General features: G+C 40.2%; 1 protein-coding gene across 2 annotated transcripts in view; it reads right to left on the minus strand.

The window, feature by feature from the left end:
* Window positions 1–4886: 4886 nt before the first annotated feature.
* The window catches only part of LOC101743769 (C2 domain-containing protein 5), a 39113-nt gene continuing 16486 nt past the window's right edge, over window positions 4887–27513 (minus strand). The window contains exons 7-22 of one of the 2 annotated variants that reach the window (XM_062669322.1): window positions 24561–24760; window positions 23022–23168; window positions 22351–22495; window positions 21627–21715; window positions 20793–20907; window positions 19855–19946; window positions 18698–18816; window positions 17465–17590; window positions 16658–16748; window positions 13752–13870; window positions 13100–13195; window positions 12078–12236; window positions 10886–11044; window positions 9502–9657; window positions 8081–8185; window positions 4887–6982 (exon numbers count right to left, since the gene is read on the minus strand). In XM_062669322.1, coding sequence (XP_062525306.1) covers window positions 6932–6982; window positions 8081–8185; window positions 9502–9657; window positions 10886–11044; window positions 12078–12236; window positions 13100–13195; window positions 13752–13870; window positions 16658–16748; window positions 17465–17590; window positions 18698–18816; window positions 19855–19946; window positions 20793–20907; window positions 21627–21715; window positions 22351–22495; window positions 23022–23168; window positions 24561–24760 — 1969 coding nt within the window. In that variant the 3' untranslated portion in view covers window positions 4887–6931. Of the gene's footprint in view, window positions 6983–8080; window positions 8186–9501; window positions 9658–10885; window positions 11045–12077; window positions 12237–13099; window positions 13196–13751; window positions 13874–16657; window positions 16749–17464; window positions 17591–18697; window positions 18817–19854; window positions 19947–20792; window positions 20908–21626; window positions 21716–22350; window positions 22496–23021; window positions 23169–24560; window positions 24761–27513 lie in introns of both variants that reach the window. The other variant, XM_004923241.5, reaches the window with a different exon arrangement.

Below are 27513 nucleotides of genomic sequence, written 5' to 3' on the forward strand. Positions count from 1 at the left end.
ATTAGTAATATTCTCATTCTCTATAAATCTGTTTTAAAATAAAGAATATCATAGCTATACGAACAAAGTTATTTCAGATTCTCAAACCGGGAGTGTTGCTAACATTGGTCCTAGCAAGAGCAGTACTTCGATGGATCGGGAGGATCCGTAATGACGTGTTTAGGGCCGATTTTTGTAGTTTACCTGAATATTTGACAGACTTGGATATAGCTGCTTTTGATTTTATAGGCCTCAATTGTGTAAATATATATATGAACCTGTTGGTTTTAACATTACTCCATTTTGACAGACATAACAAGGTTTCAATTGTCTAGTGATTTGGAATTGACTTGTGCTTTGCTGGCTAGTTATAGTTTTTTTTTTTTCAAGGTAGGTGTTCCAAATAAATACATACGTAATTTATGAAATGGATACCTTTCGGGGTATATCTACGAGTATACTGGAGTATTTCCTATTAGCACACAAGCGCATTTCTGACCGTATCTGCTGAATTCGCGTTTTGTCAACGATTAATCTAGATTAAATAATAGGTCCTATAATTTAATAGGTTATCTGTGAATTTGTAATTTTACAATACTGGCCATTTGAATCGTACCTAATTTATATATGGCAATAAATTCTAAATCCAAATGATGATTCAAATTCAGCACGGTACTTTTTTATGTTACGTTTTTTGTTTTTTTTTTTACTACATTTGTATCTTTTTGCATCAACATGGACACGACAAAAATAAGAGTAATTATAGATTACGAGTTCCGTCGAGGTAGCAAAGACGCACAAACAACTCACAACAGTAATGACATGTTTTTTTTAACCGGATTGTCTCTTGCAAATTTTTTTTTTTTTATTGCTTAGATGGGTGGACGAGCTCACAGCCCACCTGATGTTAAGTGGCTACTGGAGCCCATGGACATCTACGACGTAAATGCGCCACCCACCTTGAGATATAAGTTCTAAGATCTCATAGTTACAACGGCTGCCCCACCCTTCAAACCGAAACGCATTACTGCTTCACGGCAGAAATAGGCAGGGCGGTGGTACCTACCCGCGCGGACTCACAAGAGGTCCTACCACCAGTAATTACGCAAATTATAATTTTTGCGGGTTTCTTTTATTACACGATGTTATTCCTTCACCGTGGAAGTCAATCGTGAACATTTGTTGAGTACGTAATTCATTAGAAAAATGGTCATCATGTTGGTTAGATTCGGGTCCAAAACCTAGGTTAATGACTCCAAACGTAAAATTTACTCTGGTCACTGTTTGGTGGTTTAGAATCGGTATAATTCATCACAACTTCTTACCAAGTGGAACCGGCATTACTGCACATACCCACTCTGGACACAATGATGGAGAAGCTCGCGAATATCTGAATATTGGTTAATCGCTCCCATCAGCTGCTCCTACACGACAACGCTCGACCTCTTACAGCACGACAGACGGTCTCGAAGCTACAAAAGCTTGGGTTGGAAGTCGTGCGTTATCCACCGTACTCACGAGATCTTGCGCCAACAGACTTCTAAAGCTTAGACAACGTTTACGCAGGAAAAAATTCAATACCCGACCAGTAATAACATCTTTGAAGGGTTTGTTCATTCTCGTAGACATTACTTCTACAAATAAAGCATTGAAATATTACCATTTCGCTGGCGATGAGATGCATCGATACCATGGGCTTTAATTCCTACCTATGCTGATAGCCTTGAGAGGCTATTTCAGCTTCGCCCTAACGTGTAGGTGAGCTCACGGGGCTCAAACCGGAGTGGTGCTAATACTGGTCCTAGCAAAAGCGGTGCTTCGCAAAATCTACCACCGGATCGGAAACGCGACCCACTGAGAAGATCCGGCGAGAAACTCAGTGGGCTGTGTCTGTGGGTTAATTTGCTCGTCGAGCGTTTCGTCGCAAGCGGCGGGTTCGACGAGGACGGTGACCGGAACCATTGGATGTATGATAGATAGAACTAAAAAATACCATAATGAATTTCTATATAGGTACTAAACGGAAATGTCGTAGGTAAAGACCTAATATAACATTTTAATCGCGTTTTGCATTGTTGAAGGTTACAAATCATATTATGACAAAACTTATGTCGTCAAGAGGCTATATTCATTATTACACACATGAAACTCCATTATTTAATATCGTAAAATGTTTGAGATCAGCTGCGAACAGGTCTTAGGTTCGCGTCATAAAACTGAGATCGAAGGATACTTAAATTACGACGACAATATCTTTATTATTAGATTGCAAAGTTTGTACCTGTCTAAATTCTGAACGGCAACATTTTGAAGTTTGACTGAAGAACGTAAATATAAATAGAATTAATTTAACTGTGTAATCTCGCGGTTTTTTTTTTTCATTTTATTATTTCTGAATACTTTTCAGGTTTCGCGGGCGGTTTTAAACACATACAACATTTTTACAAAGTACCTACTAACCACGGATTTTTTTTGTTTCAAAATTTACGTTAGCATTGTGTCAATGAGTCACGAAAATCTAAAAGTATACGTTTAAAGCATAGACCTATATAGTAGGGACACGACATATTGTTCTATACGTACAATTGCTTATATAAATAGCACCCATTTTGAAGGCACATACATAAACATATATCTATCTCGTTCTTACTCAGCACTTTAACTCGCAGGAAAACAATATAACAGTATTTCAGTGCGTACATAAAATGAAACATGAATATACGTAAATATCTCCGTCTCCGTCTAATGAGGCCGAAAATCCGCCATGTTTTGCGCGCCAAATGTCATTGTCACGTCAGTTCGGCCGTCTGTTTTGGGTTGTACATTATTTATTGACTATGATATCGATTTAATATGATTGATTATATAAAATTTCATAATTTATCATGCTTAAAACATACAAAAATAATAATTAAAACGTATTTTATAGGATCTCAAGAAAGTCGATGTCCTAAAACTATTATCTATATGTATTTAAATTCATTATGGAGCCCTCATTCGAAAAATCCATTTTTCGGTCGGAATCTATTGATCATGACACTAATCATAAATACCACTTTAAAATATGTCATCAAAACATATTTAGACATTCTGTTTAGATATTTCGGGAAAAAGGCTACCGACAAAATCTCTTCGGAACTATTTAAATAAAATAGTTTTATTCCGCAGTGAGTAAAACACTATTGTAAATTTGTTAAATATTTAATAATTAAGTGATTTTAGAGAGGAAGTCACAAGGAATGACGTTTGTAATTAATGAATAAATGTTCTGTAGGTGTTTTTTTTTTCGCGCGGTCCCTTGATAAGTTTAAAATTTGAATCACTCTCAAGCGAAAGTGATTCAAATGGTGCGGCGCACCTTCCTTGGGGTGCACTGCGGTAGTATGTTACGAACTTTAGAGTCAGCAAAACAATTAAAATAGATTGTAATAGTCTAAGAAAAACACGTACTCAAAATAAGATAACATTTAGCATGCTAGAAATGGGCTGATGGCTTTGAACTACGCCATATCTTTATGTTTTGCGACAAACGACAACTTTATAAAATCAGTGTAGCAACTTTTAAAAATCATCATATCGTTTACTTGGCAAGTTCGAAGGACGAACTTGTCTTAGATTTCACCCATCTAAATCATATCATATTTGCACATAACAATATACCTACTTACTTCCCATTAAAGTATAAATTCTACAAATAAATAATACTCAACAATATTTAAAATAAAATGAGCCAAGAACGTTTATCGATAAAACCAGATAACATTGAAATCATTTGTACAGCACTAAAGCCGCCATGTTTTGTGGCCAGATGATGTCACAGTGGCACGAAATTTTGGTTGACGTTTCATTTCCATAGGTTTCCTACTTCATTGGTTTAAAGTCGTCGTGGCCTAAAGGATAAGACGTCCGGTGCATTCGTACCTAGCGATGCAACGGTGTTCGAATCCCGCAGGCGGGTACCAACTTTTCCAATGAAATACGTATTTAACAAATGTTCACGATTGACTTCCACGGTGAAGGAATAACATCGTGAAATAAAAATCAAACCCGCAAAATTATAACTTGCGTAATTACTGGTAGTAGAACCTCTTGTGAGTCCACATGGGTAGGTACCAACGTGCCGCCCATTTCTGCCGTGAAACAGTAATGCGGTTTGAAAGGAGGGGCAGCCGTTGTAACTATACTGAGACCTTAGAACTTATATCTCAAGATGGGTGGCACATTTACGTTGTCGATGTCTATGGGGTCCAGTAACCACTTAACACCAGTTGGGCTATGAGCTCGTCCACCCACATAAGCAATAAAAAAAAAATGTGTTACAATAATCCCCCCTATAACACGATATATTGGTTCCGCGTTATAGGGACCCCGTTGTAGGAGTATTCTCGCATAACGCGCTTGTATGACCCTTTATAACGCGTTATGTACAAATGTAATTTATATATACAGATCTGTTTAATAAAATGTAACAAATGTTTTTATAATTCAAAAACTAGGAAAACGAATATAATAAATTAATTTAATTTTCAAGACAATTGACACAATATTCAAAAGTTAGGGGAAATTAATTACGGACTGTACAAATTATTATAAATTTCACGCTACAGAATGACGTGTATGACGTGTTAAATCTCCGCGTTATGTGGAGGAATACCCGTGTTATGCGAGGGACTGTAATCGCGTAATAAGAAAAGGCGTTATAAGAGAACCGTGCTATAAGGGGAATTACTGTACTTAAGTTATTGTGGTAGTCTTGCGGAAGGGCAGGTGGTCAGTACCATCCTCTGCCACAAAACAACCATAGTTTCAGATTTGAAAATTGAGGCCCCGTCAGCGCGTCTACACATCTAGAAGCTCCACTTCTGTTACTATAAAGATTTTTTTAATGTAAAAAAGAAACAAAGAGACATAGTCCACAATTATTTATTGATTTGATTCAATTTTAATAGCAAATAAGTACACTTCCCAATATAAAATACATCATATAAACTTGAAACTCATTTTAGCCACAAATATGCCACTTCATTTATTGAAGTACATACAAATAGAAAATAAATAATTATCAGTAGAAAAAATTTGAAATAAGGCAAATAAAGTTATTTGTTGGCAGCACAAAGATAATCTTGCCAGACTTCATCATTTTTCCCCTATAACCATACTTACAATTTCGTGCATATAACGAGTTAGTTGCACATTAAAATACATAAGTAAAATTTAATAAATAAATTGACAAGGGTAAATTTTCATATAAAAGTACACAAAATGACAGAGCACCGACAGTGTATATAACTTAAGACTTAGATATTAATACGAATATATCCTTTTAAACTAGACTTAAACGCATCAAATGAGGTTAACGTAATTCAACATTGATTCTCTTTTTTTCCGCTAACGCATTTTAATAAGTCGGTTTCATTCAATAATAAGTAGGTTTCGGTCGGCATCATTATATCATCAAAAAAGTAAATATTTCTCAATTTCTTGCTCTTAATAAAATTCATATCATAAAAATCATTGGTCAAATATCAACTATTGAATTAATTAATGATAACGGACGCTCATGAGTTTATAATGTTTGTGAAAGCTTAAAAAAAAGATAATAATATGGTGAACAATATAAATATGGAAACTTGGGATTTTTTAAAAATCTGTCCTCTTTCATCAGTTTCTCAGACTGTACGTTAATTTTATTTTCCGAATACAAAATTTAGTACTGAATACAAAATATTGTTACGCCGGTAATAGTAACGCCATCTATCGCCAAATAGCCGAATGAATATCGAAGGATCTAGTAACATCTAGAACGCTGGTGACGTACAACGCCATCTATTGTCAGATAGCGAAGGTACTCGACTTGTGAGGAATGTTCTCGACGACTCTAGGGATGTCGTATCGACTATAAAAGCGTTGCAGAGATGGTACGAAGTTAGTAATCGGAACTACTCGAAGCGAAACAGCGAACAGATCACTTGAAGCGAAGCGGAAAAAGCGAATTAAGAATTTTAAGGTATTCTGTGAGTGTTATAAGTGCTAATACAGTTTATAATTTATATTTAATTTTATCCCGAACCCAAATTAATGAAATAAAATAAATTATTAATCAAAATTTACCAAACATTATAAATCGAATCGAAAAGCTATTTTTAAATTAATTCTAAAATGCGTTTAAATCTAATTTACGTTTTAAAATCAATAATAATTGGTATCGCTGATTTAGGCAAGAGTATAATATATACTAATAATGATAAATTCATATAAAAAAAAAACTCAAATCAGTCTCACACTTTTAATTAAGCATTAGAAAGTCATTTGTCATGATGATTCACCTGTATTAACGGGATAGCTTTAATTTGATTTAAAAGTAATTTTAAAGTTTAAAACTAAACTATATATCATCTTTTTCTCATTTTTTATAATGATTTTTTTATTGCTTAGTTGGGTGGACGAGCTCACGGCCCACCGGATGTCAAGTGGTTACCGGAGCCCATAGACATCTACAACGTAAATGCCGACACCCACCTTGAGATATGTGTTCTAAGGTCTCAATATAGTTACAACGGCTGCCCCACCCTTCAAACCGAAACGCATTACTGCTTCACGGCAGAAGTAGGCAGGGTGGTGGTATCTACCCGTGCGGACTCACAATACATCCTACCACCAGTAAGTAACAACAACTGTATCAGTAAATAATTATCTACAAAGCTATATCTAATAAATATACTTAACAATTAAACTTAAATAGAACACGCTGTACATACACGAGTAAGTAAGGACAGGAACAAATTTGACACATCTTGCGGTAGTAATATTTAATATTAATAACTTAGGTTCACTATTAGTCTAGTTGATCAATGTAGGCCGATAAAATTTTGCTAGCCCTTACCGAGTATACTGAATATGATATTTTACTTTTGATATATTATTACATATAAAAAATTGATTTGTATTTATATCAGTATGTTATCTGTACTACGTCGCCGCCAACGGATAGAAGACATTGCCCCTGCGAAAACATAAATTTATCAATTTAATAATAAGACTAAGATTGAATTTCATTATTTATAAGTAGACAAAATGTTAATAAGACAAAGTACTGTGATCAACTCATCTATGATTGTCAACGCGAACTAATCAGTAGCGAGTCAAAGTCAAAGGAAAGTTCATTTAAATTATAAAATATATAGTTTTTACTGGCTAAACTGTTTCTAATTATGCACGTCTTAATACTAAATAACATACATTAATTTCTAAAAACAACAATATCCGCTAAAACAACAGGGAATTATTTTTGGTTTTTCTAGAGTGCTAGAAATGGGTAAACGGTTTTAAATTTAGTTTTTAATTATTAATTTTAGGAAACAAAAACATTTTTATATGACATTATTCTATGGGCAAAACTAAAACTATTATCTTTGGTTTGAAGGTAACACTTTTTTTTATTACTGTCTACTGTTACTCTAAATAATGAGTTTTGAAGTCTAACAAGAAATTTTGAAATGCTATTTATAACGGTACATTTGAGTACAAAAAGGCAAAAAATACATCTAAAATAAGAACAAGTACATTCAAACCTCGAATACCAATCATCTAACAAAGTGAGACCGAGGATCGAACCTGGATCCCTATCTTTCATTTAGTAGCGAGCAGGTCGCGCAACGCCACGACCGTTGGCACCTGTTGTGTCAATCCCCTTTACTGTGTAGGGGGTCGGTCGACTTTTGAATGTATTCGTTCTTATGTTAAATTTTATGTTAGATTATGTTAGATGTAATTTGCGCCTTTTTATACTCAGCTGTACCGTTATAAATAACATTTCAAAATTTCTTGTCAAAGTTCTAATTTGGTGTATTTAAAGTTACAGTAGAGGTTAATAAATAAAAAAACAAAAAATATTAGAGTTCTAGTTTTGCCCATAGAATAATGTCATATAAAAATGTTTTTGTTTCCTAAAATTAATAATAAAAAATTAGTTTTTGAATTGAAAACCGTTTGCCCATTTCTAGCGGCTCGCCACCCACTACCGCACGGGGGATCCCCCGGGGGACACCGTGTACCACACGGGGGATCCCCGGGGGGCGGCCGGTACAGCCGCGAGCGTTACCTGGTTCTTATGGGCGTTGTCTTGTAGCATCAGCTGCGTGAGGTAGAACGACGTGAGGGCGTTCCCGCCCAGCGCCGCCGTGTGGGCGCGCGCGATAGCCAGCACCTGCGCGTCAACAGATCTACTCAATGTGCACGTGTCGTACTGTTATACGGAAACGTCGGATTAACTCGAAATTTGATATACTTATTAAGGACCGATGACTCGAAAATAAAAAAAACGGAGTGAAACACAGCACCGGAGTGAAACACAACAACCACAATACCGTCTTTACCATAAGGGCACACGGGGCCCGTGCCCAGGGCCCCCATTCTCAGGGGCCCCCGAAGAACCGACAATTTAGTTACCAATTGTGGTCGAGAGCGGTCATTTTCGCAGCTTAAGAGAATAAAAAATGAATTGCAAACAACAATGTTACAAGAACGGCTGAGTAATTTGTCAATTATGGGCATATAAAGTGATATCCTTAAAAAAATTGACTTTAAAGATATAATGAAATATTTTGCTCAACAGAAATCCCGAAAGAAACCACTATCGTAATCGTAACCAAAAAACCAGCAGCATTCTAATATAATTAATATTATTATATCATACTGTATTTGATTACCTATAATAAATGGTCATACTCAGTAAAAAAATGTTAATATAATTCCCTTTTTTTACTTTCCAAAAGGGCCTCAAATTCTTGTGTGCCCAAGGGCCCCAGCCTAGTTTAAGACGTCCCTGAACAACCACACAAATAAATGCTATTTTATATTAATGCATGCTAAGATAGGGGAAGGTCGTGGGCCGCGCTTGCCTAGTGTCGTTTGGTTGAAATTGTTAATTAGTGCATAAGTGGCTCGCATCATTAATCTGTTTGTTAATTTTAAGTTATTAAACTTAAAGTCTTGAATAAACGTTCTACGGTGTTTCAATTCACGTTCCAATAAAATATAAAAGCCATAAGACGACTCAGGAACGTACGTTATGTAAGATAATTGATATTATGAAGTGAAAAATTAAAAGAAGTGAAAAATGATATTATGAAATGAAATGAGATGAGATGATATGGGATGAAATATAATCTCAGTAAAGTGGTGGTCATTTACTGAGACCTTTTCAGTGGGATTTTTGGGAGGATCTCGAGAAGCTACGTCCAGCGGCTTTGTTTCATTTTCCCACATTTGTGCACTTTCATAGACACTAAACAGTTAATAAACCAACGTTATTGCACATTTAAACCGGAAGAAACATTAAATAGACAAAATAAAACAAATCACACAATTTCACTCCTCGCTTTCCCGCCAAAAAGTCCCCCTTTCAGCATTTCATGTGTTGTGCACTCGTACACAGGCAGAGGGGCCTTAACTCATTCAGCCAAGTCCCAACATGTCTAAGCTTGTCATAGATAAAGTTGTGTAATAATTAAAAGAGCTTACTTCACAAGTGAACGTATGTAAAAATCCACTGAGGCCTCCCATCTCCCGGACCGTCGTAGTCTCCCTGACGAACAGTAACCGGATCGCGCATATCCGTCGCACGGCGCGGCTCCCGCTAACGTCGCTTAGCGTTGTCAATGACACTGTCGTTGGTATCTGCATTTAGAGTTATAGATTTTGTTTGTAAAAACATACATACATTTATTAGTGATGGTAGGACGTCTTGTGTGCTCACACGCGTAAATACCACCACTCCGTCTATTTCTGCCGTGAAGCAGTAATGCGTTTCAGCTTGAAGAGCGGGGCAGTTGTTGTACTTTAAAAACTGAGACATTAGAACTCATATCTTAAGGTGGAGTTTACATTGAAGATGTTTATGGGCTCCGGTATCTAGTTCAAACCAGGTGAGTCGTGAGCTCGTCCACACGTCTAATTAATTTAAAAAAACATATATATTGTAGACAGGGCTGGCAGTTACCCTCACTTATGGACGTCAGTAATGACCAGGGGCAGAGCCAAGTCACTGCCTCTACTGAGTATCCTCCAAGCCTCGTTTGAAGAAGGACATGTCATAGAGCTCGGGAAACATTCTGGAGGAGAAATCGCTATAAGGGCGGACGCTGTGGATGGACGAACTCTGCTGTTTTTTTTTTCCACAGGAGAAAATCGCCGGAACCCCACCCGTACGGCAGGTGGGGTATGTGGGAGTCGAACCTCACTAAAAAAACTCCTGCCGATCACAGTCGGCGCCCTACCCCGGACCGGGCGGGAATCCAGTCGGAGCTATTGAGACGACAGAACAGGGTTTACGCAGAGCATATTACTGTATGCGCGCAAGTTCATGTCCATCGGGACCAGAGGCGACGCGCGGGGGACAGCTCGCCCCGCCTTCCCCCGCCCCTCGCATTTGTCTGACGTCGAGTGTTGTCCGTGACGGTTGTGACGCGCGCTTTACCGATATCGAAAATTTACGCTAACGCTATTGTGTTGTTTAACCATGACTACTCCGCTTCCAACAAGTTCAGGTAGAAAAAAAACCTACTGAAAAAAGATACATACTGATTCCGACTCTGATCTGTCGGTTGTCTTTTCATTTGATAGTGATTGAATTGAAATTAAAAAAATATTTTTCTCTATTAGAAATAAACAAGTAATTACTTATCACATTTATTTCGATTCATAAATTGCAAAATTACCTTAAGTTACATTAAACTAAATTGACAGCTGTTGACTAAATCGGTAGTCATTATCGACATTACCATAATTAACTAGGTCACAGCACTACCGCATTCCTCAGGATGGACATGAACTCGCGCGCCTACAGTACATCCATCCCGCCGAACTCTGCTATGTAGGCGAGTATGGGCGAGGTCCCGTCGCGCACCTGTCCCACAAGGTTCCTGTCCTCGTCGTGCGCGGGTCCGTTCCGGAGGAGCTGCTCCTCATCGAGCGCGAAGATGTCGTCGTCGCGCAGGTCGCGGGGCGCGGCGCCGGGCTCCGGCAGCGGGATGGCGGTGCCAGACACCACCAGCTGGATCTCGTCCTGGGGAAGCCGAGACCATACTTATTATCCATAATCGGATTAAAGTTTGTACAACTTTACGGGACCGACAATGATTGTGCGTTTTTTCGTTGCTGCACGTCATTTTTTTTTAAAGTCCACGCCTCCCCCCACTTCCGCCGTGATTAGGAAAATAGGGTTACTGTGTTTCGAACAATGTTCTTTAATGAATATAATTGAATGGCATCTACCGTCCAATCCAGGGGTAGGCAACGCGGCGCCCCCGATCGATTTTTAACGACCCCTCGCTGGACAGAGCGATTTACTTATTCTTGTCAAACGGCGATATACAGCAAGTAGTCAGTTGAGTTTAGGATAGCAGTTTGCTAACCTTGAGCGTATCTAATAACACGCACGTATTTTTTGTTAATGTGTGATCGTATTTCGGATAGACCACGCATTTTAAACTACCAAGTAATCCGAAATTTCAGTGTATTTCAGTAAATTCCAGCTTCATAATATCAAAGACCTAGAACTAGAAATAAAAAAACTTGCAAAGTGATGTTATTTTAAAAGCGCATAGTAATGATAAAATGTTTTGGAACTTATTCGATGAAAATAAGTATCCTATTTTAAGGAAATGTGCGCTAAAAATTTATTCATATTGTGCAACAACATACAATTGCAAGTCTTTGTTCTCAAATAGATCAGACTCACATTTAGATAATTGTTTAAGGACCGGCAACTCTAAATATATCCCCAATTATAAGAAATTAACAAAAAATATGGACACCTAAGTTTCACACTGAATTATATGTATTATTATGTATGATACCAACAAAATAAAGTTAAAAATAATACTATTTTTTTTATGCCTATTTATGCCCATTGATTATCTATAAAATATGCGCCCTCGGTGATTTTCAAATTTAGTATTGCGCCCTTAAGGACAAACAGGTTGCCGATCCCTGGTCCAATCTTTCCAGGTAATCTATTGTTTTATTTTCATGTATTTCAAATTAATAAAATAAATATTCACTACAAGAATCCTAATTAGTAACAAAAATCAACAAACCTCCGGCAACTCCAGTTGGAATTTCGGTATAGCCAGCGCGCAGGGGTTCAACCTCCTCAGCTTGTACGTGACTCCGTCCAGAGCCCTCGCCACGTGCCTCTCCGCCGCCTGCGACGCCGCCCCGCCCTGCCCTGACAACGTCAGTCTGGCTCTCCACACCTGATCCAATCATCGAATCCATTAATATAATAAACATTACTGGTGGTAGCACCAGTAGGTACCACCACCCTGCTTATTTCTGCCGTGAAGCAGTAATGCGTTTCGGTTTGAAGGGTGGGCAGCCGTTGTAACTGTACTGAGATCTTAGAACTTATATCCCAAAGTGGGTGGCGCATTTACGTTGTAGATGTCTATGGGCTCCAGTAACCACTTAACACCAGGTGGGCTGTGAGCTCGTCTAACCATCTAAGCAAAAAAAAAACCAGGCATGTTTCCCAGCTAGAGAAAATCTCCTGCAAGTTCCTTGTGAGACCATTATCTATGTGATTGACAAACAAAACAACAAAATTGTCCCACTCATAACATTATTACAGCAACTGTAGAGGCAGTGATTTGCTGTTATATGAAGTTAGTGAGCTAGTTTCTGACGTCACACTTTTTGATTATGGCAATTAGCTTTTTGTGATACCAATGTTGCCAGCGTCTAGTTTTGAACATCTTCATTAACTATTAAAATATACATGAACATATTGTTTTATGAAAAATTAATATGGAGCGGAATGAATTAAATTGGATTTATATGAAACTGTAATCAAATGAGATGAAATAAACTAAGATCTCCTGTAAAATAATGTGTGGTTTACTGAGAATTCAGTGGACTTTTTGAGAAATCAGTGCTCGTATCAACTTTTTTATTTTATTTTTATGGCTCTCCACTGCACAAGCTGGTCCACCCTTCAAACGGAAACGCATTACTGCTTCGCGGCAGCAATAGGCAGGGCGGTGGTACCTACCCATGCGGACTCACAAGAGGTCCTACCCCCAGTAAAACTACGGGTTTATAGTTGATGAGTGTGTCGCACCTGCGCAAAGGCGAGGGGGGGTGCGCGCGCAGGGGGCGGGCGGCTGTACACGCGCATGTGGCCGCGCCGGACGCACAGCGACTTGGCTGTCTCCACCTGCGACAATTACATATAGATATATTGTAAAAAAAAAAGCAGCGAAAGGCAGATCAAATTAATATATGAATTCGTGTGGCTGTATGGGTTACGTTGCCTTTGTCTAATCAATTAGATAACACAAACAGTGATTCGTCTTTATCACTGAAAACCCTTATCGAGCACTTTAAAATTCTCAATTCACTTCTTCCGCTTCGCTTCAGGTGATCCGTTCGCTGTTTCGCTTCGAGTAGTTCCGATTACTCACTGACTGCGTGCAATCTCTGCAACGCTTTTACAGTCCATACGACATCCCTAGATTTATCGAGAACATTCCCGGCAAGTCGAGTATTTTCGAAATGTTTTTGTTATCTGACAATAGATGGCGTTGTACTTCTCGATTTTTACTAGTACCTTCGATATTCGTTTCTGCTATTCGGCGGCGTAACAATAGTATTTATTTACTGACTAGCCGTCGCCCGCGGCTTCACTCGCGTAATCAAGGGAAGTAGCACTGCAATTTCCCGCTAAGAAATGTTTGTCCTGGACAAAATGTAATGCTTATAATTAGACTCACGTCCTCGGCCTCGTCCAGTTCCAGCACGCAAGCGTCCTTGTCGGCGCACAGATCCAGCGCGGGCGGCTCCTCGCCCTCCGCCTCCGCCAGCGCGCCGCCCCCGGACATGTCCGACACGCCTGCTGAACATCCTTCTTACTGGTGATAGGACTTTTTGTAAATCCGCATGGGTAGGTACCACCACTCTGCCTATTTCTGCCATGAAGCAGTAATGCGTTTCGGCTTGAAGAGTGGGGCAGCCATTGTAACTATACTTGAGACCTTAGAACTTATAACTCAAGGTGGATGGCGCATTTACGTTATAGATGTCTATGGGCTCCAGTAACCACTTAACACCAGGTGGGCCGTGAACTCGTCCATCCGCATAAGCAATTAAAAAAAAATCCTACAATTTAATCCTTGTATTGTAATGGACGTGACGTCAGCTGCCGCCAATCCACGTATTGACACACCCCCTTCCGCAACTGCCACTAGCCAAAACCAACGAAGGGGGGATAGTGTTAATAAAACAAGCCTTGCCAGCCATTCCTACCCGCTTTCTGCTTTCTCGCACAAATAAAAAAACTTGTCGTTACGCTGCTGATTTTTTTTGTCGCACCGTTTACAACAGTATATAGAATGCTACAAACTATAACATAAAAACAAACTTGTTAAAAGAAACATCTTCAACTTTGTCACAACGATTATGAGTAAAAAAATCAAATCAAAACTTTTTGACGGGAACACGATGGTTGAGGTTATATGAATAATTTATTTATTTTATTACATTAACGTGTTTTCCGTGTAATAATAGGCGCAGCCTTGTCTTAGCATTTGTTAGTGCTCGACTATGGTACATAATGATTTACTCGCAACATACCTAGTCAGGTCATAAGTATTGTCACACAGTAAAAACTTTTCTTTTAGAATGCTGGCCACAAAAAAGTTTATTGAATTCGAATTTCGAATTGTTCATGAAAATAAAAATGTATACTTTTAGAATTTTACTCATTTTTAAATATGGAGTGGACGCTTCAAGAAGACCGTGTTGCAGTTATTGCGTTGCATCGTTGCGGTTACGCGCCAATTCAAATTTTTAACATACTGAAAAATTTGAATATAGCCAAAAGATTCGTTTATCGTACCATCAAACGATACAATGAAGACTCTAGTGTAGATGACAGGTCAAGAAGTGGTCGCCCTCGATCTGTTAGGACTCCAGCAGTGATAAAAGCTGTGAGGGCGCGAATTCAAAGAAATCCCAAACGTAAGCAGAAACTGTTGGCCCTTCAGATGGGGTTAAGCAAAACCACGGTGAAAAGGGTGTTAAATGAAGACTTAGGGCTTCGGGCATATCGAAGAAAAACAGGACATCGTTTGAATGCTCGTCTAATGGACCTGAGACTGAAGAGATGCCGCGCTTTGTTGAAGCGGTACGCGGGAAAAAAATATCGGGAAATTATTTTTTCGGATGAAAAAATTTTTACCGTAGAAGAGAGCTACAACAAACAAAAAGATAAGGTGTACGCACACAGTAGTGAAGAAGCGAACAACCGTATTCCGCGTGTCCAACGAGGTCATTTTCCATCTTCGCTCATGGTATGGTTGGGAGTTTCTTATTGGGGCTTAACAGAGGTACATTTTTGTGAGAAAGGTGTAAAAACGAATGCAGTTGTGTATCAAAATACACTCCTGACGAACCTTGTGGAACCTGTTTTTCATACCATGTTCAATAACAGGCACTGGGTATTCCAACAAGATTCGGCGCCAGCTCATAGAGCGAAGAGCACACAAGACTGGCTGGCGGCGCGTGAAATCGACTTCATCCGGCACGAAGACTGGCCCTCCTCCAGTCCAGATTTGAATCCGTTAGATTACAAGATATGGCAACACTTGGAGGAAAAGGCGTGCTCAAAGCCTCATCCCAATTTGGAGTCACTCAAGACATCCTTGATTAAGGCAGCCGCCGATATTGACATGGACCTCGTTCGTGCTGCGATAGACGACTGGCCGCGCAGATTGAAGGCCTGTATTCAAAATCACGGAGGTCATTTTGAATAAACTTTAGTGTCATAAGAATCTATGTTTTGTTAAGTTCATTTTGGTATATGAATGGTTACATAATGAATAAACTTGTTTCAATTATTTTACATTAAACATGTGACAGAATTTATGACCTGACTAGGTATATGTATATAGAACAGATTCATCAACCATTATATACTCTTGTTTCATTTGACGACACAGTAATTGTCCGCCGAGTGCTATTATTCTATTTTGAGTTTTAGCTGCTCCTTTGTAACCCGACCTCGACGACCTCCCCTCCAGATTTTTCCCGCGCGCTATAACATGTTCCTCTTCAAAGAGGCTTGAGGAGAGTAAGTACTCAGGGGCAGACAGCGACCAGGCTCTGCCCCTGATATTGCTATATGTCCTTACCGTAACAGCTTAAAATGCTAGATTCTAGGTCTTTAAAAAAACCACAATATTTGCTATTTAAATATGGCGCTCGACTTTTTGGCGGGAACGCGAGGAGTGAAGTTGTGTGATTTGTTTTATTTTGTCTATTTATTTTTTCTTCGAGTTTAAATATATAATAACGGTGGTTTATTAACTGTTTAGTATCTGTGAAAGTGTACAAATGTGTGAAAATGAAAAACGCTGAACAAATTCTCGAGATCCTCCAAAAAGTCCACTCGAAAAAGTCTCAGTAAATGGCCATCATTTTACTGAAATTATATTTCATCCCATATCATCTCATTTAATTTAATTTCATGCCAATTGATTAAGTTTACTTCGTTTTTTATTATTCATAACTGTAAATAATTAAAACGGTGAATTTTAAAAATCTTATTACTTGACGCTGGCTAATGTACAAACCGTGCTAAAGCCAAAAGCTAAATAAAAATAAGAAATATGGCGCTCACCGACGTCGTATCCGTTGGCGGCCTTGTTGGCGTTGAACGCGTCCCGGAGAGCCCTCTGTATCTCAGTCGCGTCCCGGTCACTTTCTGAGGCCTGGGTCACGATTCGTTGCATTACGACACAGATCCACTTACATTGGTCAAATTAATTAGATTTGACTGTTTCATCGTCCCCATTAGGTAAAGTTAATATATATATATATACTGTTAATAATAGTTAGTTGTAATATCAAATTGTCAAATCGATCAAGTGGTTTTTTACAATAGGTTTATAATATATAGATTTAGGGATAACTAAGGACATGAAGTCCTCATGGCCTCATGGATAAGACATCCGGTGCATTCGTATCTAGCGATGCAACGGTGTTCGAATCCCGCAGGCGGGTACCAACTTTTCTAATGAAATACGTACTTAACAAATGTTTACGATTGACTTTTACGGTAAAGGAATGACATCGTGCAATAGAAATAAAATCTGCAAAATTATAATTTGCGTAATTACTGGTGGTGGGACGTCTTGTGAGTCTGCACGGGTAGGTACCACCGCCCTGCTTATTTCTGCCGTGAAGCAGTAATGTGTTTCGATTTGAGGGGTGGGACAGCCGTTGTAACTATACTGAGAACTTAGAATTAATATCTCAGAGTGGGTGGCGGCATTTGCGTTGTAGTTGTCTATGGGCTCCTTAGTACCAGGTGGGCTGTGAGCTCGTCCACCCATCTAAGCAATAAGAAATAAATAAATAAAAAAAATTCGAAATATAAACATGTTTGTTTTTTGGTTAGGTCAGTTCAATTGTAAGGGTGGATCACCTTGAGCGCGGGGGGTGCGGGGGGCGGCAGCGCGCGCAGGCGGTACGCGGCCCCGCTGGCCAGCGCCACCACGCAGCGCTCGCCCACCGCCACGCGCGTGCACAGCGAGAACAGCGCGTTGGCACCCTGCGGACCACGCTCGATAAGGGGGGACAAGCGGGGGGCCACCCTACTAGTCCCCCCGGACCCACGGACACGCGGGGCACGCGACGTGTGTTACATTATAAGAGTTGAGAAGAGTGGATTTACAACATTTGAGTGGACTGCGAAGAGCCAAAAACAAATACATATACTTTTTCGCGTCATGGACCCCCGCTATAAGCGATACGTTCGGAAAGTGAAACGCTCGATCAAAAGCAACAATGAATTATAAAAACAGACGCTACAAATGATAATAATAATAATATCGACCTCAAATGAGGTTTATCTGACATGATTTGATTATCTTATATACATAATTATTATTATATAATAAAGACCCAGACAAAGAACAAATAAACTTATTCATCACACGAGTGCCCGACATGAGAATCGAACCCACGACCCTCGACGCAACAGTCAGGGCAGCTATCTGTACCGCCGAGTCGGTCAAATGACAAAAACAAATAAACGACAATGTTTGAATACTTCTACCTCTTATAAACAGTAACGACAGTCGCTGCTAACAACTACGAATGTTTTTACATTCTTCTGACTTATACATTTAACAGTGTCAAAAATTAACATTTTCTCTCTAAATTCTAACATCATTTCCATTTATTTTACACTTAAGACTTCGATAACAAAATATTTAAAGTACAATAAAAAATCGTAATAAACTCTTATCGGATAGTTCAAAAGAATTAAGCGCACACAGACAGGTAATTTTTAAAGTGAAACTTTTATTACATCGTCTCAATTTTTTTCGTCTGTGTGTTGCATGTCGCGTGACGGTCAGCCGCGGAGTAGGGATAGAGTGAAAGGCGATCGTCAGAGCAGCCAAGGCCAATATGGCGGCGCCTATAGTTCGCAGCAGCTGAGCGTGTAGTGTGTAGACTATTACTCATTTGTGCCAGTGCTCTACGCTATTTTGTTTGTTTTTGTCAGTGTTTGTAAATGTTGTTTGTCAAAGTTACATGCATATAATGTGAAAAAAAGTTTCACTTTTACCGTGCTTTCATAAAACCACACAATCTTTTTTTTTTGCATTAGTCATTTCTAAAATTAAAAATAGTAATGTTTGCCCAAACTCACCTGCATCCTCAGTTTGGCTAACAGCAGCTTGTGCAGCTCGTACTCTAAGAAGGGTAGCTGATCCGATATGTCCCTGGCGCCGGGCTCCGCCGTGGGGGGCGCCCTCCGCACGCGCGCCGCTGGAACACACGAGCGAGACATGGGGGCGGCGCCCGACCTGCCCCCCTTACACGTGCTCGGCACACGGTCGGGAATCACACCGTATAATAAAAATCGAAATCGCAAAAATTTAAATTTGCGTAAATACTGGGGTTCTCGTGGTCCCGCACCGATAAGATAGGATTTTTGCATTGCTGAAGTCTATAGGCGACGGTAACCACTGATCATGAGGTGCGCCGTATGCTCGTCTGCCCACAGGGGCAATAAAAAAAAGATACCACCGCGCTGCCTGATTCCGTCGCGAAGCAGTAACGCGACCCCAGACCGAAGGGTGGGACAACTGTTGTGCTGTAGAATCGGAGCTTAATTATGACTCAAGACGTCATCAGCATTATTGATGTCTATGGACTCCAGCAACAACTTATATCTCAGTCGGACACTCTTGTCAGAGTGGTCGTGGTTGCGTTGACGATATATAAACAGAAGCATTCGTTAGGTCGCCCACACACCCGATGACCGCCCTCCAGGTATGCTGTCTAGGTCTGGCGGTACAAATGCCACATGGGACCTTGTTTTTTAACCTAAGCTGGTAACCTAAGAAGGTTATGCCAGAGTAACTGGGCAAGTCCCAAATAGACCATTAGGGCTCGTTAACCCATCTGAAGTATAAAACTGAACGGTGGAACACGCGGGGTTTGCGTGAATGAATGAATGAATGAATGAATGAATGTTTTTTTTTATTTCAGACAACAACAACAAGTCCATATGTGTACATATGGAGTTTCTCGCCGGATCTTCTCAGTGGGTCGCGTTTCCGATCCGGTGATAGATTTTGCGAAGCGCTGCTCTTGCTAGGTCCCGTGTTAGCAACACTCCGGTTTAAGCCTCGTGAGCTCACCTACTAGTTAAGGTTATGCTGAAATAGCCTCTTAAGGCTATTAGCATAGGCAGGTAAGAAAAATTCTGTATTGAAACTGTGGAACGTGCCTGACTTTGCGTAAAGCTATATTGGCAGCCAGCGCTTACAGCACAGGCAGCTCCAAGTGCGAGGTACTCACCTACAGCAGTCAACGTGACGGCTTTGCCGTGCGTGGGCATGGTGCTGGGCTTGGCGCACGTGGCCAGCAGCACCGACGGCACCCGGGCGCGCCTGCGGACCAGAGTACGTTGTGACCACAGCAGGGACACACGGGCTGTCCTGAGACACACGCTTCGAGCGCCATCGACACACACTTGAAAATATATTTTTAATTGCCCAGATAAGTCGATGAACACATAAATTCACTTGATGTTAAGTGGTTACCACAGTCGATAGATAATAAAACAACGGATAATTGCTCTGTCCGTCCACCTTGAGAAATTTAGACTTCTCGGTTTCATAGTACAACGGCTGCCCCAACCCTTCGAACCGAAACGCATTACAGTTCCGCACCAGAAATAGACAGTGTGGTTCCTACTCGCGCGAACATCACAAACGCAATAACCGTCAGTAATTATTCCCATTTAATTACGCTTCGATTTGTATTGTATTACACGACGTTTTCCCTTCCCCATGTACGTCAATCGTGGACATTTGTCAAATATATATTTCATTTTCATTAGAAAAATTAGTTGCATAAGTTTTGCGAGATTCGAACACCGGCACAGTCGCATCGATGCAAATGTATCGGGCGTCCCATCCAGTAGGCCACGGCGACTTCGCAATGAGCGTATCAATAGCCATCTACACTGGTGGTAGGACCTCTTATGAGTCCGTGCAGGTAGGTACCACCACCCTGCCTATTTCTGCCGTGAAGCAGTAATGCGTTTCGGTTTGAAGGGCGAGGCAGCCGTTGTAACTATACTTGAGACCTTAGAACTTATATCTCGGGGGGGAGGCGCATTTACGTTGTAGATGTCTATGGGCTCCAGTAACCACTTAACACCAGGTGGGCTGTGAGCTCGTCCACCCGTCTAAGCAATAAAAGAAGGTGACATTGAGGTCGCATGAGGTGACCTGCACTGCGCGCACAGGGACAGCTCGGCGCGGTAGGGCCCGGAGCCGGGCGCGTAGGGCACGTGCGCCGCCGAGCACGCGTCCGCCTCCGCGCCGCCCTTCGGACCGCTCTGCGCTGCAACCACAACAAACCTTACAACGCGAGCTCATCACTTTCTTCTTCCTCTTACTCCTAGCGTTTTCCCGGTCTACAATAGCGCCAGAGCCCGCTTTCCTAATTGAATATGCAATTTCGAAAAGGGTACATGTCGCCATATTTTGCCAAATACGTTTTTTTTTTCATATACATGTAGTTATTTTATAATAATTTCGATTGCTAATTAACACCGAAATATATCTCAAAAGTTAATATTTTAAATTTTACACTGCTTTAGAAAATAATCAGTTTTTTTTTTCATTTCCTGAACATTTTACATTTTCAGTTTTTTTTTACATTATTCTGAATGAAGAATGAGACTTTATGCAATAAGAAAAGTTTGACAATAAACAAATAGTATGCATACGTGTGGGTCAAATACATGGTAGTGTGTGTAATGTTTTCTTTATTGATTTAATATAGCTTTTATGCTTTAGTTTAAAAAAATATTACCATTCTGCACTCCTCTATATTTTCTTTAAGTGTGAGAAATTTCATACTCCCGCGCAATTTTCGTAAAAAGGGGTACAAAGCTTTTTCTTCACATATTAATATATAGATTACATCAAGACACCCAGTGTCGCCGGTGTCTCGATGGGTCGACACTGGCGCCACCTACAGGCCGCGAAGGCCTCGCCGGTGGCGGGTGAATCTTATTATTACTAAGTTATTACTAATCTTGTGTGAGCATATGTTACCTGGCGTCTGTTCACACTCCACGTTGTAATCGCAGTCCAAATTGATGACGGCCGCTGTACCCGACGCTGACAGGACGCACACATCTTCACTGAAAAAAAAAATCAAACTTAATCTCTGTTTATTCCCTGCAGCCACACGCGAGCTCCTGTTAAAAAAGGCGATAAGGGATGGAAAAATGGGTATTTAACATGGCAACACTTCCCACATAGCTACGGTGGGGTTCGGGATAAATAAAAAGTTCCACCAAAGTACAATTTCAAACTGTATTAACACTTAGAACACTCACAGAACACTTTGAAATTCTGAATTCACTTCTTCCGCTTCGCTTCAGGTGATCCGTTCGCTGTTTCGCTTCAAGTAATCCCGATTACTGACTAACTGCGTGCCATCTTTATAATGCTTTTATAGTCGATACGACATCCCTAGATTTATCGAGCACATTCTGGGCAATTCGAGTAGTTTTGATATGTGTTTCTACTATCTGACAATAGATGGCGTTGTACTTCTCAATTTTATTAATATTCCATATTCGGCTATTCGACGATAGATGGCGTTACTCTTAGCGGCGTAAAAATACTATACTTGTAGCTGTCTATGGGTTCCAGTAACCACTTAATACCAGGCGGGCTGTGAGCTCGTTCACCTATCTTAGCTAAAAAAAAAAAAAACTAGTATTACCAGTAATTCCTAAATCATAAAAAGCAGTTAGTTGGTGGCTCGTACCAGATGGCGGCACTGTCGGAGTAGGCGATGACCGCGTTGCAGCGCAGCGCGCGCGCGTGCGCCCGCAGCTCCGTGCGCAGCTCGGCCCACGCGCCCTCGCCGCCGCCCTCCGCCAGCTTCACGGAGCGGGCGCACACCGTGCCGCCTGCGGACACGCAAGCCTTACCAACTGCCTTCCACAACACATCCATTGTGGAACGAAGTCGACAAATGTTATAATGACTCGAACTATTGTTATTACGCTTCTATTAACATGTCGGAAACGGCCATTAGTTTGGTAGTTAAACGAATGATGTCTGACGATGGTGTTAATAATGTGATTTCTCCGGCAAGCATATCTATGCAACGTTGCTGGTGGTATGACGTCTTGTAAGTCCGCACGGGTAGATACCACACCCCGTCTATTTCTGCCGTGAAACAATAATGTGTTTCGGTTTGAAGGGTGGGGCAGCCTTTGTAACTATACTGAGATATTAGAACTTATATCTCAAGATAGGTGACGGGATTTAAGTTGTAGATGTCTATGGGTTAAGACCAGGTGGGCTGTGAGCTCGTCCACCCATCTAAGCAATAAATAAAAAATAATATTAAATTTTAATGTCTAAAATTTGTAATACACAAGATATCCCCCATGTTTAAGAGTACAATCCGAACAGCGCGGCCCCTCTCACCGATGTGCACAATGAAGCCAGGCGGGAACTCCGTCATGGTGAGAAAGGGATACTCCAGCATGTCCAAGTTGTTGCTGTTCATCGAAGGCCGCAAGATGGCGCCTCCTCCGCTGCCCACATTACCCGCCGATGTGTTTAACGAACCACCTATGAACATGTTGAGTCTCTATAACGGGCAAGGATTAATAGGACACGTGTTCAATTAAGTTACTAAACTAGATGATGTCCGAGGTTTGCTCGTTTCTTTTTTTTATAACGCCATCTTGTTGTGTCTTTGAAGCAGTAAAAATAGTATTATTATTCGCCAATAGATGTCGGGAAGAGTCATAAAGTGGATTATCGATAAAATTGATTATTGAAAACACGAATAAAACAACATTTTCTGAAAATAAATCGCAGCTAGATCGATTTATCGCCCTCGAAATCCCCTGTATACTAAATTTTATGAAAATCGTTGGAGCCGTTTCCGAGATTCAGATTATATATATACAAGAATTTCTCGTTTAAAGGTATAAGATTATATTGGGATTACAACCTCAGGTGCTATCGACAGCCCGACAATCCCAAGACTGGCGTAGCATCACTTCAATATAATTATCGATAACACATTAATTAATAGTTGCTATGGCGACATTTGTGGTCCCTAAAAACATTTCAAATCTTCATAACTTTACTACCGAATCGAAATGAAGTTACGCCATTGAGAAGAATCGGCTACTGATTCAGAGATTGCTCATTTTTAAGATATACCACTTTGCGAATGCGAGCGCTTGTACCATTGAAATATAGAATTTAATGCGTTACGTTAAGATTTGAAGTCAACAGAAACAGAGACTGATGCTATCTCGCTCGGCCGCATGCGCCATCTTTTGAAAGGTGCCAAGGGTGGTATCATACTTTTTTTTATACTAAATGAGCTGTCAAGTTAACTGAAAATAGTTTTATAAGCCATGACTTTGACAATTAAACTTAATTTATTTTACTAAATTAACAGCGCTTATTACGTTGGTTGTGATTGCGATTAAGAGCACCCATTATTTCATATTACGTCTTTAAAGATCACTGCAGAACTGTGGAAATTATAACCGCAGTACATAAAAATGCGCTCAAGGGTGCCAAAGTTCAACTTTTTTGAAAAATCTGTCTACTAACGCTTTATTTAAATTAAATTAATTTTATTCTCTTTTTCTTCCAGAACTGGTATAACTCATCCTCACGCTCTTTACCACGATATTCTTAGTTTTAGGACACCCTGTATATTATATTTTTTTAGAACGAATAAGAATTGTGAGGCACTCAATGGTTTTGTGCAAAAAAAGTGCTCTGCAAAGAAAGAAGCGTTGTGTTGTTAAGTTGAACAAGAAAAACGGGATGCGAACCAACAGTGAAGTCCTATACAACATTAATTTATTTATTTATTTGATCAATTGTGGTATTTTAAAATTTAAAAACCACGCAGTAAAAGTTATCCAAAATTTAACTGAAAAGTGAAACTCTTTTTAAACGGTCTGTAATGGTAATATCATAGTTTTAACTCACCTTTAGGCGTAACACTGAGATCCGAATCGGACGACCTCCTGTGTATGCCCATCGGCGTGGAAGTCGCGTTCAGAGAAGGGTTCTGCATGGCGGGCGCGGGGGCCGGGGGGTTGGGCGGGTCTCGGCCGCCATACGACTCGTGACGCGCGTGTCGAGGCGATCCCTTGTCCTTGTCGCACCTGTCCCTGTCCCGCTCGCTCCTGCCGACACCGCACACTGCATGCGAGTTACCACACACACCGACACTATCGTTATTCTCGACGCCCTCGACGTCCAGGCTCTCGGCGCGATCGAGACTGCTCTCAGGCAATGATGGGATGGTCTCTAGAGGCACACCGCTGAGTATTGGGTGGAAGTTTTGCAGCATGGGCTTTGTTATTTTATGTGGAACGTTAGCTATGTTTTCGTTTGACATTTTTAGCGATTCGGTCACCGAATGGATGCTCTCTTGCCTCGTTAGTTTTTTTGTGTTTGTCGATTTAAAGTCTTGATTAACTTCCTGCTCGTATTCTGGTTTATTAACTTGTTTTTCAATTTTTGAATCTTCGTTTTCTTTATTAATTTCGGTTTCATTTTTTTCGGTAGCATTACTTTCATTGGTAGAAGTCGCAGCAAAAGTATGTGTGGTCGTGAATTCATTTGGATTTTTAACAGGGTCGGTACTTTTACTGGGCGCACCGTTGTTTGGATCCAACAATGATTGTACTTTATCAATTAATATTGTTTCCATTGCCATTTGTACTAAACCAGGAGACTGTAATTCTTCCAACTTTTTTTCAGGCTCATCTGTTAACACATTTTTCGGTTGGTCAGTTTTATCAGATGCAGCTTTTAGAATAGCAGTTTCACAAACACTCATAGCTGCGTCTTTATTATGTATTTGGTTAATTTTAGAACCTTCATTCGTTGCAATTTCTATGGGTGCACAAATATTTTGTACTTGATCGAGTAAAATAGTTTCCAGGGCTGTATGGACCAAGCCCGTGCTGTCTCTAGTGTTGCTGTCCGTTTCCGTGTTATCATATTTATCTTTTATTTCAAACGTAAGACTTGTAGGGCTTGGTTCTGGCGTTTCGAGCAATACGCTCTGTACTGTATCCAAGAGCATGGTTTGCATAGCCGTTTGAACAAGACCAGTGCAATGCTTGGGCTTTGACTTTTCTTTTTTATTAAAGTTAGGAAAGTGTATTGATGTTTTAGGTTCAGGTGTTACCGGTCCAATTATGGATTGCGCTTTATCAAGAAGGATTGTTTCCATCGCGGTATGGATCAATCCTTTAGATTCGGAGCTTTTAGCTTTGCTGTGTCTGAAGTCGTCAAGAAATGGTTTCGTTTTTACACTATTATACACCGGTGATTCTGGTGGTAGTGATTGTGCTTTGTTGGTCTTAGGTGGAACGCTCAAATGTCCATTCGATTCCTTCAGGCTCCTTGATGACTCAACCTGTTCAAGTTTTAAGCTCACATCATTAAAAAACTGCTTTGCTTTGGAGTTAACTGGATCAGGAGAAGTGGGTATAAGTAATGAGTGGACGCGGTCAATTAGAATGGTTTCCATAGCTGTGTGCAATAAACCTGTTGGTTTCAAACTAGCTTTTTCTTTTTTATTAATATTGGGGTGGTCCAAATCATCTCTGTGTTGAGGTGAGGAGGGACCACTGAAAGAACATCTAGACTCAGGTTCCGAACCAATGTACATGGATACTTTTTTTGGATCGAAATCATCGCTTTTGCACATGGCTTTTTGTGTAGCTATTGACACTTTGTCAAGGCTCATCAGGTCAGAGTATGACAGAAAAGGGGATCCTAAAACAGTGTCGCCGGTGCTTACTTTTGATGTTATGTTGGACGAGGAACCAGGGTGGCTGAGGGTGACCTTCTCGTCCTTTTTCTTTGGTAACAGAGAATAATGAGATAAGCTTTTAATCATGCTGCTTTTGGAAATTTTAGAGAGTTGCCGTTTAATTTTTTTTGAAGAGCGATTTACAAAGCTGTTCTTTTCAGTTGGGGAAGAAGGAGCGCTAATACTTTTGGAAGCCTTTTTATGAGCAAACGGATTATGTAGTTTAATGTAGTGAGTGTTCGGTTTCATTACAGACGTATTTAAGTCTCTAGCAGACGTTGAAGCTTCATGTTTAATTGGAACTTTGACTTCACTTTTCATTTCAACAGGTACTGATTCCAATGATTTGCTTTTCATACTCAAATCTTGGTTTCTTTTTTCTTCACCATCTGAAGTTTCATTTTCCAGTATGCTCAGTTTTCTACCCATCTGTGCTATTATGGCTGGATTGACCTCATGGTTGAGTACAGAGCGTACAACGGAGCTGGTTGTTTCAATCGATCTCTCATTATCAGTTTTCAGATCTGAACTTTCATCATCTTCATCAGAACTCGAGTAAATATCGGAACTCTCCCCAGATAGCGCAGACGATACCGAATCAAAATATTCCGGATCTCCGGGTAATTTCAGGAGATTCTCTGTTCTTTCAGCAACAGGCGAGGTAGGACAAGATTCCGATATTTTTCTTACTCTAGTCGGTTCAATTTCTTCACTGGTAATATTTGTCAGTGACGTAAAATGTATTTCAGGAACCTTTTTTGTTTCCTCCGTCTCGTTACGATCTGCGGAAGTTGCTCTAGTTTTATCGTCGTCGGATAAATTAAGAGTGGGTTCAGATTCGCTGGTGCGTCTCAACGTGGAGCATGGTGAGTGTTCCGAATCGTGGGTTTCCGCTATGCAAGCCAAACTAGTGTTTGCGTGGATCACTGACCGCGCCAGTATAGACGCCATACCCTCACCCTCCTCTTCTTTATTAGCCGTTGGCTTAGGTAATTTCGGTTTCTTCAATCTCTTCAATTTTTTTATCTCATTCTTTATATCGAGTATGGAAATACGTGAATTATCCGAAGAGTTAGACTTCAATGAAATTAGATCAGCATCTTTCTCTGA

The sequence above is a fragment of the Bombyx mori genome, chromosome 7, assembly GCF_030269925.1.
Source record: "Bombyx mori chromosome 7, ASM3026992v2".
Taxonomy (NCBI): domain Eukaryota; kingdom Metazoa; phylum Arthropoda; class Insecta; order Lepidoptera; family Bombycidae; genus Bombyx; species Bombyx mori.